General features: G+C 36.2%; 1 protein-coding gene across 1 annotated transcript in view; it reads right to left on the bottom strand.

The window, feature by feature from the left end:
• KLHDC1 (kelch domain containing 1) overlaps positions 1–13,072 on the bottom strand; it is a 91,386-nt gene extending 78,314 nt beyond the window's left edge. The window contains 4 exon segments of the mRNA XM_006872328.1: positions 2,243–2,361; positions 2,765–2,882; positions 3,324–3,394; positions 12,917–13,072. Coding sequence (XP_006872390.1) covers positions 2,243–2,361; positions 2,765–2,882; positions 3,324–3,394; positions 12,917–13,012 — 404 coding nt within the window. The 5' untranslated portion in view covers positions 13,013–13,072.

Raw genomic sequence — 13,072 nt, 5'->3', positions numbered from 1 at the left:
TTTTTTTTTTTTTTTAATATTTTGAGGTTTTTTCCATTTTCTGCCACTCTATTTGGGGCCTTCTAATGTAATTATTTTCAGAGCAGTTGATAGTGGTAGCTGGGTACCATTTAGTTCTTCTGGTCTCAGGGTTGTGGTGACTGATGTTCCATTAGTTCACTGAACTAGGTGATTCCATGCATTTTTAATTTTCATCACTCTTCTTTCTTCTGTATATAGAGAAACCAATAGTTGTACCTTAGATGGCCACTCATGAGCAGTTAAGATCCCAGACTTTAGTCACCAAAGTAGGATACAGAACACTATCTTTGTGGACTATGTTAAGCCAATTGACCATGATGTCCCCTGAGACTATGGTCCTAACCCCCATGCACAAGAAATCATTGCCTTAAGATGTTTGATAATATCTAAGAAATTTTCATCATTTTTTCCTCTGTATACTCTACCATATTCATAGGTGTGTTTACTGCAAAGGTAAATACCCCATGGCCCAACATTTGCAAAGGACAGGCCTTAAGTGAACAATAACAACAGGGAAGCACTTACTCCTTAGAGCAATCAACCATACATTACTAGGGCAGCACTGCCCTAGGATAAAGCTCAGAAGGCAAGAAGAAATAGGGAAGAATGACAAATAAACATAGTAAACACAGGGGAAAAGTAGAAAGGATGCTGTTATATGGTGGGGATTGCAATTAATGTCACAAAACTTGTACAAATGTTGAAGAGAAATTCAAATTGCTCTGTAAATCTTCACATAAATCACACACACACACAAATGTTTAAGTTAACCAAAACAGCATTGTACATAAGAAATGCCTAAAACAAAATCATTCTAAAATTATTTAAAATACAAGGATGGGCAAAAGTATACCAGGCAAATGCAAAATAGAAAGAAAGCAGAGGTCATAGTCTTATTATCAAACAAGATGGGATTCAAATCTAAAAGCATTAAACAATACAAACAATATTCGCTAAACTAGGATATGCAACAAAATCAGAGGATATGCAATAAAACTAGGATATGCAACAAAATCAGAGAACAAAAGGCCCTTCTAATAATTTGAAATGCAAATGTATCAGTAATTACAAAAATGTAAATGAATTAAATATTTAATAAAAAGTGATGTGGTGATGAAAGGAGATGGGGATAGGTCTCTTGTGATACAATAGTGAATAACTGTTATCAGAACTGACTGTGAAGGTTGGAAATGTAAAGGTAGATGTTTTGTGGCAAAAGGAGGAGAGTAGTTGACTTTGCAGAACAGGAGCAGAGGTCCCTGGAACCATCAAGGGAGAAGAGCTGAGTGCGGGACCCTACCCAGAGAAGCAGTGATGCCAGAGATGGAGGCAGAGATGATGATGTGGAGAGATGAAGCACCTGGGGACTCTAAAACCAGAGAGGGAGAGGGACTGTGTGCTGACGATCAGGGGGCAGGCTTGCAGGGTATACCCTTTGGTTGGCTGATGATGCATGGAGGGTATTGTAACCACAGCAATGAAACAATATATGATAAGATGAATGTAAAGCTAATATTCTCTCATGTAAACTATCACATAATTGACAATAAAACATTAAAAAAAAAAAAAAAAGTGGTGACTTATCCCCAGAGATTGTAATTTAATTGATCTGGGTTATCACCTAGCCTTTGGAAGTTTTTAAAGATCCCCAGATGATTGCAATGGCAGACAAATTTTAGAGCCACTCCTATCACATACAAAATAAACCAATAAAAGTAGTTATTTGTATGCGGAGACTTCAAAAAGTTTGTGGAAAAATTCCATTATCTTTTAATTCCATTTTCCATGAACTTTCTGAAGCACCCTTGTGTGGGGGGGAGGTAGGTAGGAACAGAATGGAGTGAGAGCTAGACCTTTTCCTCTATACTTTTAAATACTACTTCAATTTTTGAATCAAGTAAATATAGTACCTATTGAATTTTTAAAATTCAATTAAATATTAAGAAAACTAAAGTCACTTCCACAATATTAAATTTTATGACATGACTCTTATCCAGGGTCCTAAACTTTCATTACCATCATCATCAAAATAAGTTTATAATTACAAGGGAGCATCAAAAAGTTCACTGGAAAAATTGAATGAAAAGATCATGAATTTTTTCCACACACCAATTTTTTGAAGTCCCTATTGTTTATGCTGAAAGAATTAAGACTTTAAAGTTTACTGTATTTTGGCCACAAACTAAGCATAGTTTATGAGATGATGACTTTGCTGTATTACCTGTCTTTATATACCCAGCAGGAAAGTTTATCACGTGGTGTAGGTGGCTGTCCTTCAAAGTTGCTGATTTTTTCCCAAACATATGTTCCATCTCTTGTTTGTAAATTAACAAAATATAGCTTTTAAAAGAGGAAAACACTATTAGCAGGTAGGGCATTCAATCTTTATCAGAAGAATCTGTCATTCAAAAAACAGTAGCACTACTTTTAATTTTTTTAATAGGTAAAAAATGTTAATTGTAATTAATGCAAATGAGACCTGATTTTAGAAGCAAAAATTATACATAAAGCATGCTGAAATACATGTCTTCCCATCACAGATATCAACTGAATATGTAGTAAATTCTGAAGCAGAAAGACGGAGAAGTGCAAAACTGCTGCATTTTCAAGTTATCTTCAAAAATAAAAATAAAAAATCTTAATACTTTCTACATACATCTTCTCTTTAGAATAATTGTGAGATGAAGTGATACATTAAATACAACATTTTGCTTCACTCTTGAATTAAAAAAATATATATTACTCGATTGCTGTATCCTTTGTCATCATATCCTCCAAAAACGTACAGCTTTCCATTAATGTAAGCACCACAACTTCCTGACATGGAGGTAGGGAGTTCTCCTTCCATTAGGTGCATTGTCCTACAGCAAAAACAACACGGAATCCCTTAACTTTCCAGTACAACAAATCAAAATGCCATTTGAACGCCATGAGTACTTTTTCAGTAAAAATGGTCACTGTCAACCATTGAATTTAAATGTAATGCTAAGCCAATACTGTAAAACTCCAAGAAGATCCAAGGTAAAGACTTTAACCTGCTGAAACAAAATTACAAAAATTTGACATGCTATTAGTAGAATTAAAGCAAAGTCTTCAGAGACAGCATTGGTCTTGAGAAGAATGGTAAAGGACAAAGAAATGAACATGGTGAATTAGTAAGGGAAATAAGGAACCACAGAGAATGAGACAGTAAAGGAAAAAGGAAAGAATAAATGTTGTAGAATGTCCTAAGTATGACAGTTTATCAAAACATTTATAATAAGATCTGAAAATTGGGCATTCTGCAATTTAAAATGACTTACCACAACCCACTATCAATATCATAGGTCCAAATTTCATCATTAGGCAAATACACTTCATTTTCTTCAATAGACTAAAAACATAAAAATATATAAAAATATGCTTATCAATTATAGAGTAAAAATTACATAGCTCATCAGAACAGGAAAACTGCAGTTAAACAAAACACAAAACCACAAACAGACTCAAAGTTGGTTTTGTGTGTTTTTCCCTATATAAAGCTAGACAGGTCAAAAGAGAAGAGAGAAAAGGCATTTTCTAAGAGAAGGTAGGGAAACAAGGTTTAGAATACAAAATATCAAGTTAATGAATTCAAGAAAAAGATATGGGAAATAAAGAAAATGGCATGAACATTTAAATCTTAAAAAGGGATGCCAAGTGAGAGAAAATAGCAAAATAAAAATGATTTTCAGAGTAGAACACTGAAGACTACTAATATAAGGAAGAAAAGGAGTATGAAAAAAGGGAAACAGATTTTAGGTGACGGGAATGAATTAAAGAATGAAAAAATTTAAAGATATCCTTGATTCACAGAACATATTTTTGAGTGTGGCACTGTGGGTTAACACGCCAGACTACAAAGCTGTTTGAACTGCAAGGTCGGCAGTTGAAGCTCTTGGAAACCCTATATAGGGTCGCTATGGGTCGGAACTGACTCGACAGCACTTCCCAACAACTGTGTACCACAAGGAGCTCTGGTAGCATAGTGGTTATAAGTCGAGCTGCTAATCTCAAGGTCAGCAGTTCGAAACCACCAGCAGTTCCATGAGAGAAAGATGAGGCTTTCTGCTCCCATAAAGATTTACAGCCTCAGAAACCCTGTACAGGGTTGCTATTAGATGAAATCAACTGGACAACACACAACAACTATAGGCAAGGTGTTCATTAAGTACTAAATTTAAAGGTTAAACTTAACTAGTAAAAATGAAAACTTGGAATTGAAGTAACTTTTAAAGAAGCTGATAACATAAATAAAATAGTTATGATAAGCCATTTTTAACAGTTATGCTAAAAGAGAAATAAGAACAGTATTAAAAATAACTATCTTATTTAAGTTGCAAAGCTTAGGAGGGGTTAAAGCAAATCCATACATAAAAAGCTGTCATGATTTCTTGGAATTCTAAAAGTAATTCAAAATATGGTTTGTAATAGCAGTTTAAGAATTTGTAAGACTATATGATGCATAAATTAACATTCTAAATCATTTTGGTTTATTTTCTCAGCTATGTTAGTTAAATTTGAAAAATTAGTATCTTGACTACCAGGTGTCTGTCTTCTGTCTATTCTCTAAAACACACACACATACATACACAAACATACATGTAGAAAAATCAATGAATTATATCCAGGGAAATTATCACTCATGTCTGACTGAAAAAGCCAAATTAGATGGCTAAGTAAACAAATAATTTCAAAAAGGGTAATTAATTGCATGAACAAAAAGCCCAAAGTAACTAATACATTCCTGAAAAGCAAAAATAAGATTGAGATACCACACAGTACTTAGACCTCTAATGAAGCTGCTATAATTAGATAGATGGTTCTAATACAAGAATAAATAGACAATGGAACAGAATAAAAAATCTAGAAAATAGATCATATATAAAAATGTAATTTATGACAGATGGGATTTGCAGATCTAATAGGGAAAGGAGGAACTATTTAATACATGGCACAAGGGCAAATGTCTAACCATGTGGAAAATATAATGAAATTGGATCCCTACCTCAAACCAAATAAAAAAAAAACTCCAAGTAAATGAAAGATTTAAAAACAGAAGCTAAAACTGAAAACAACATATGATCTCCACATAAATAACAAGTTCTGAAAGAAGATGCAGAAAGCACAAAGATTAACGAAAAGAGTGATAAACTCAACTACATTAAAATTAAGCACTTCTGTTCAACAAACGACAATCATAAAGGCAGAGCAAAGAAAAGCTATAAACTGAGAAGACGTATTCAACACATATTACTATGGAAGGATTTTTATCTAAAATGTATAAATGGTGGCGGTGGTGTGTCACAGAGTTGGTTTCAACTCACAGCAATCCTGTACTGGGTTTCTGAGGCTATAAGCATTTCTCCTATAGAGCAACTGGTAGATTCAAACAGCTGACCTTGAGGTTAGCAGTCCATCTTGTGATCCACCATGCTACCAGGGCTCCTTGGAGTCCTGGTGTGGCACTGTGGGTTAATACACCAGACCTGCAAAGCCATTTGAACTGTAAGATCAGCGGTTCAAGCTCACCAGCTGCTCCTCGGAAAACCCTATACAGGATCCCTATGGGTCAGAATCGACTTCACAGCACTTAGCAACAATAATAACCAGAGCTCCTAGAATATATATATATATATAGTTCCTACAAATCAGCATAAAAAAGACAATCCAACTAAAAAATTAGTAAGACACACATCAGCATTTTCAAAGAAAACACAAATAGTCTAAAAACGATAAACATATGAAAAGACACGTAACTTTATTGGTAATCAAAAAATGCAAACAAAGCCACAATGAAATATGTCACAATAATTGGATTTGCAAAAAACTAAGGCCAGAAAGAACCAAATGTTAGCAATGATGTGGACCAATAAGGATACCGGTAGGAGTTTATATTTGAAGGTGTACATACTGGGTGACCCAGCACTCTATTCCCTGACATATGCCTTAGAGAAACTTGTGTATGTACAACAGAAGACAGGTATAAGAATGCTCATTACAGTTTTGTTTATATTAGCAACAATAACATTCAAATCTTTATCAAAAGAAAATGAATAAATTGCAGTAAATTCACACAATAGAGTATACAGTATATACATCAAATAAATGAATCCAGGGATGACTTTCCAAAGTATTTACCAACTGGAGAACACAAATACTGGTCTGTGGACAATGAATATGCATTGAGTAAAAATAGTATAGTCATTATAGTGTGTATCTGTGGAATACAAGCAATGCATGAATCTAAAAGACATCATATAGACTAAAAGAAGTCATATTCACACATAAAAATATACACTATAAATCCAAAACAAAGTAATATATTGTTTAGAGATATGTATATGGAAGTGATTAACAAAATAGTCAAGGTTGTGGTAATGTGTGTTGTGGGGAGGATATACTTAGTAAAGAAAACACAGAAAGTTTCTAAAGTACTGTTGTTGTTGTTGTTAAGTGCTGTCAAGTTGGTTCTGATTCATACCAGTCCTGTTTACAGTTTTTGAGGAGAGGCTGGTGAGTTTGAACTGCTTACCTTGCGGTTAGCAGTCCAGTGTTTTTCCTACTCCTCTAATACTAGGTACAGCAAATTTATCTGGGAAGTACACAGGCAAAGGTGTTCACTTTTAAACTATACTTGTTTCACATATTCTTTTGTACCTACATTTCAAATTTGAAAATTAAGAAAATTAAAATTTAAGAAACAAATCTTAAGTAGTTCACTGAATCATTTGGGGGACTGGCGAATCAGCCTCTGATCCATGTAACAAAGAGTAAGGTCTGAAATTAGGGAGCAGCATGGTTAATTTGTGGGAGGTAACTGTTATAATCACTAGTGAGTGCCATACTATAGTTGTAGCAGCACTTATTTACTAAGGAGCTTAATCTTCCTACAAAAGCCAGGAAGCTTGATTTTCCCACAAACTCTATTGCAAGCTAAAATAGAAACCTCTGCAATACTGATTTTTTTTTTTTTTTACATCTTTATTCCAGAATCCAAATCCAGCAAAACGCATCTCATCAACACAGTCCAGGTCACTCACCTGCAAGTGAGGCTGGAAAAGTGCGCCCCTGACATTTAAGTTCTTTTTATTGAGCACCTACAATGAGCTACACAGGAGAGTGCTTCAAAAGTTGCTGAAAAATTCCATTTCTTTTCATTCCATTTTCCATTAACTTTTAGACACATCTTTATAAATTCTTTATAAGAACAAGCAGTTTGTACTCAACTAGGATAAGCACTGGTAACCACAAGGCTGGATGTTCAAGCCCACCAACTTCTCAGTGTGAGAAAAATGAGGTTCAACTCCTCTAAAGATTTACAGCCTGGGAAACCCTATAAAAGTTTTAATCAAAATCTATAAAGGTCAGAATCAACTGAATGGCATTCAATTGTTCTTGTTTATAACCAGTTCTAGACACAGATTAACTGGTAATCAGTGGAATTAACAAGGTAAAAAGAGCAAAGTGGAACTATTATGTTAAGGAAGGTCCCTGGGTGGTATCTGACTATTAACATAAAGGTTGGTGGTTCAAACCCACTTGGTGGTGCCACAAAAGAAAGACTTGGCAATCTGCTTCCATAAAGATTTTTATTAGATGCCACTGAGTGGATTTCAACTCATAGTAACTCCATATGACAAAGCAGAATTGCCTTATAGGGTTTCCTAAACTGTAATCTCAAATCCATCAGCTGCTCCTTGAAAACCCCGTGAAGGGTCTATATTAATCAGAACTGACTTGCTAGGACTTAACAAAAACACCACTTTTAAGGGAGCAGATTAGATTCACTAGCTCTTTCTCTTGTGAAGTTGCCGTAGGGTTCAAATCACCAACCTTTTGGTTGGCAGTCAAGCGTTTTAACCATTGTACCACCAGCCCAGAAAACCCTAAGGGGCAGTTCTACACTGTAATATATGGAGTTACCATGTATCCAAATTGAGTCTGAGGCAACAAGTTTGGTTTTTGTTTTAGTTTATTAGGCTAAGGAGAATACATAATAGGCTTTTGTACATATTGTTACATTTTCCCTCAAAAAGGTTACACCAATTACATCATTAAGGAGGCCTGTTATGGAGCTGTAGGTTAATGCACCAGACTGCAAGGCTGTTTGAACTGCAAGGTTGGCGGTTCAAACTTAACAGCCATTCCTCGGAAACCTTATTCAGGGTCGCTATGAGTCGGAACCAACTCCACAGCACATAACCACCACCACCATGGGTCGGAACCGACTTGATGGCACTTAACAACAACAAGGAGGCCTGGTAGTGGAGTGGATAACAGGTTGAGCTGCTAACTGCAAGGTCAGCAGTTTGAATTTACCAGCCATTCTGTGGGAGAAATGTGAGGCTTTCTGCTCCTGGAAAGATTTTTACAGCCTCGGAAACCCTATAACAGCGTCACAAATGTGCTGGAACTGACTTCTGGCACACAACCACCACCACCACCACAATGTTTGAATAATTTATATTCCCATGCACTTTCCCAAATTCTTTCTATTCTGTGCAAATTTGAGAAGAAAAATCTCATAGTTTTAAACTGAGCTATTTGATTCATATTATACTTGCATTTGTATTTATTCTTTTGTAAATTGTGAATATCCATTGCTTTTTTTCAACGGAAATAGAGGTAGTCACTGACTAAAAGGATATCCAAGTTACAGTAAATTGCTCTTATGACCATCTGGGTGCTTTTTTTAGGTGGGGGAGGGATAATATCTTATCATTAATATGTCCTACATACAGTGTTGCAGCATATAATTTGCTGATTTTATTATTCTGAAACATTCACTCACAGATGCTCAACATTATGATTTATAAAGGTACTGATAATTAAAAAGCAGTAATAAAAAAGTTTAAATGAAAAAATGAGGTATTTAACCTATGTCAGAACTGATGACCAGTACCGTATCATAACTTGAGAACTACTTGTATTAATCTTTATTTTTTATATGACTTATGTCTATCAAAGGCATGCTGGTGGTGCTGTGAATTAAGCATTGGGCTACTAACCCCAAGGTCAGAAGTTCAAAGCTCACCAGTCACTCCTCAGGAGAAAGATGAAGCTGTCTGCTCCCATAAAGATTTACAGTCCTGGAATTTGAACAGACTCGGGGCAGTGGGTTTTTGTCTATCATATACAAGGGAGCTTCAAAAAGTTCATGGAAAAACTCTTAGTTTTCTAAGAACTTTTTGAAGCTTCTTATATACTGCAAATATTTTTCCCAGTTTGTCTTCTGCCTTTTAACGTTACTGTTTAAAAATCCAGTTAATTTTTTTAAGTTTATTTTAATAATCTTTTTCTTTACAGTTTTCCCAACTTGGTTTTTCTTTCGTCCAAATTTTACAATGGTGATTATGTGCTGCCGAGTTGGTTCTCACTCATAGTGACCCTGTATAGGGTTTCTGAGGTTATAAATCTTTATGGGAATAGAAAGCCTTCTCTCTCTTCCAAGGAGCAGCTGTTGGATTCAAACTGTTGACCTTGTGGTAAGAAGCCCAATGTGAAATCGATCATGCCACCAGAGTTCCAATAGTCACTTATATTTTCTTCCAATTATACAGCTTAACTTTTCTACATTTAACACTTCACTTCTAAGGTTTTAATATCATTTTGTTCCAAGTAGTATGCTTGGCTCTGTATCTTTCATTTATTTTCTATTCAATTGTGTTATCTTTACTTGCATCAGGACCACTGATTTAGTTATAATAGTATCTTATGTTTTATTGTCTGACACTGTAAGTCTCACAACCTCATTCTTTTTAATAATTTTATAAATTGATCTGCCTTCCCTTTACATTCATATCCATAACAGATACAACCATAGAAGTAATTAAGTATACTTATGTAGATATTTTGTATAAAAAGCTCAGAGCAAAATGCATTAATATCATGTATATGACAGAGACAAAACTATTCATATTGCTAAAGCCATTTGTTGTAGTTGTTGTTAAGTGCCTTCAAGTCGGAGCCAACCCATAGCGACCCTGTACAGGGTTTCCGAGGGTGTAAAGCCTCATCTTTCTCCCGCGGAGCGGCTGGTAGTTTCGAACCACTGACCTTAAGGTTCGCAGCCTGATTCATAACCACTACACTACCAGAGCTCCTTATGCAAATCATCTGTAAAACATGCTAAGACACTGTATCTTTCCTCTGGATTTTAGGAAAACTCACAACTTTTAAATAGTAGTAGCACTAAATTTTGTATGGCTTTCAGTAATATGGAAAGTTTATGTGAAAACTAAGCAAAAAAGTATTCTGGTACCAATTAGAATATACACTTACTCTTTTTTTGTGTGTGGCATTGCCTCTCTTACCTCTAGAGATAGGGCTGTTTTCAGATACAATGATCTGTAGAATACATTTGACAATAAAACATTAAGTAATTTAGAGAGGTAATTGGGGGGCATTCAAGTTTTAGAATATAAAATGTTTGTTCGTTTTAACACATTGTTTGTGTTAAGGAGGAGGAAAACTGCATGCAACATACTTTCTGGACTGGAATAATCTTAACTGCTGGAATACTTCCAGATTCCAGGGCCTTTTAGATATCTTTTGTTCAGAAGAATTTAAATAAGATCATTGCTGGAAAGATTCTTTCTTTTTCTCATAATATACCATGTTTTCTTTTTTGCTTCCTACTCTCCTCTTTCTCCCTCTTACGCCTTGTTGTTGTTGTGAAGTGCCATCGAGTCGGTTCCGACCCATAGCGACCCTGTACAGGGTTTCCGAGGGTGTAAATCTTTACGGGAGTAGAAAGCCTGCTTATGCCTTAGGCATTGTTTAACTGCAGATGATTCTTGGAATTTGAAAGGCAGTATCTTTCAAATGTGAGTCAGAACTGACTTGATGGCACTTAACAGCAGCAACATCTTTCAATTACGATCTGGAGTTTGTGAGTGGTGCAAGATGCAAACAATTGATGGGCTAGGCTGCTAACTGAAAGGTTGATGGTTGGAGTACACCCAATTGTTCCTCAGAAGAAAGGCCTGGTGATCTACATCCAAAACAACAGCCACTGAAAACCCTATGGAGCACAGTCCTACTCAGACACACATGGATCACCATGAGGAAATCAGCTCCATCACAACTAGTTAGACTCATGGTCTGAACCAGTGCAGGAATTTCCCAGGTGGTTCCTTCAGCACCAGCACTCATTAGCCCAATAAATAGTTAGAAAGTATTTCTATTCAATGACTGCCACTTGAAGAACTGGAATCTTATCAATTATACAGTTTTCATGACTAAAATTAGATGTAAATAATTCAGACATTCCACTTATAGACTCAAGAGGAATTATGTCATGTCACCAGAAATTAGCTTTTTCATACTATTTTAAGTGAAAATTTTTTTCTTCACGTAACTTTTATAATATCAAGAATCAATATTGATGAAGTCTGTATATCATAAGTGGCAAAGCTCAAAAACAAAAATATTTATTCTTCATGCAAGCCTTTTTCATCAAGTGCAAATACATAATGGAAATACTAGATATTAAAAAAGTGTAATTAACTAATATATATATTAGGTTATCAGAGAAGGAAGTAAGTGTAGAGAAATTTTATAAAGATAGATTGCCTCGGCTGCTCTGGAGGTCAAAAGGCATTAAAGTTATTTACTCTGAGTGACTTGAGTTTCCTTATACATCCTGGTGTGGCACTGTGGGTTAATGGCTGGACTGCAAAATCAGTTGTTTGAACCTCAAGGTCAGCGGTTCAAGCTCACCAGGTGCTCCTCGGAAACCTTATACAGGGTTGCTATGGGTCAGAACCAACTTGATGGCACTTAACAACACCACCTACTTTACAGGGTTATTGTAGTATTATATATGACTAGGGATTTGAACGCTCTTAGTTCATAGGAAGTATAGCAGGCATTCAAAAGTTAGTTCTAATTTCCCTTATGTTGTTGTTGCTAAGTGCAATTGAGTAGGCACTTAACAACAACAACATAAGGACCCTGGATAGGGTTTCCAAGGAGAGGCTAGTGAGCTTGAAATGCCGACCTTGAATCAACGACCTTGTTCTAACCGACCTTGCAGTCCAGTGCATTAACTTTCAGTGCCACACCAGGACTCTAAATTTTAATTTGGTGCAGTATAATTTTCCCTGTACTGCAACAAATTAAAAGCAAGCAAACAAACCGGTAACAAAAAAATCCAAGTTGGATCTGAGAATCATTTAACATAGGCAGACTGTACTTTATGTTGGTGAGTTACTCAGTCGTGTTGCAGATCTGTTTTATAAGGGTACAGAGACAGTCAGAAGACCTAGGGAACCCCCAGCTGTAAACTAAAAGAGCTGACATATATTTCTGAGCTACTTTCTAACTTTAGAATCTCATGATTATGAAAACAATGCGCGCGCACACACATTCAAACCTCCATTGTAATAAGACTTTTTTAGCACAATACGTTTTAACATATAGTAGTGAATGTGTCTAGGTACTTGCTTTGTGATTCAAGAAAAAAAATGCAATTACCCATTAATAAAGGAACGTCACTAAAAATTGCTTAGATATATTTAAATGCTTCAGTGATTTCAATCTTTTATTTGGAATAACGCCGTAGGAAATAATAAACAAAAACAAAATAAGAAAAACACGGCCGCTTTAAGTCAGGGTTGCTATTTAAAAGATGATCAGTTAATCGCACAGTACTTACTGACTTTGTATTGGACTAAGTGCAGATTATGAGAATTTTTAAGAGGGGAGGGGAAGAGCCTGAGAACCTGGGCTTGAAGGTTTCCTAGCCGAAGCAACGGCGAAATCGCGTCCAGCCTTAGTAAGGCTGCGAGAGCGGCCTGACAGGCCACCGCCTCCAGATGGTTGTGGGCAGGCTGCAGGCGCGCGTCCGGCCCGCCGCGCCTCTTCCCCTTACCACATAGCCCCCCCACACGTAGAGGAAGTTTCCGTCCACCACAGCGCAATGGCCGCTGCGCTCCTCGGCCACGCAGAACAGCTGCGAGTCCGCCATCTGCGCCGTCGCTGGGCACCTTCTGAGCGACCGGCTTTGCCTCAGCGCCCGACTCCACGC

Source organism: Chrysochloris asiatica, unplaced genomic scaffold, assembly GCF_000296735.1.
Source record: "Chrysochloris asiatica unplaced genomic scaffold, ChrAsi1.0 scaffold00194, whole genome shotgun sequence".
In the NCBI taxonomy this organism is placed as follows: domain Eukaryota; kingdom Metazoa; phylum Chordata; class Mammalia; order Afrosoricida; family Chrysochloridae; genus Chrysochloris; species Chrysochloris asiatica.
The sequence above is the reverse complement of the archived record's forward strand: the minus strand, read 5'-3'. Positions and strand labels throughout refer to the sequence as shown.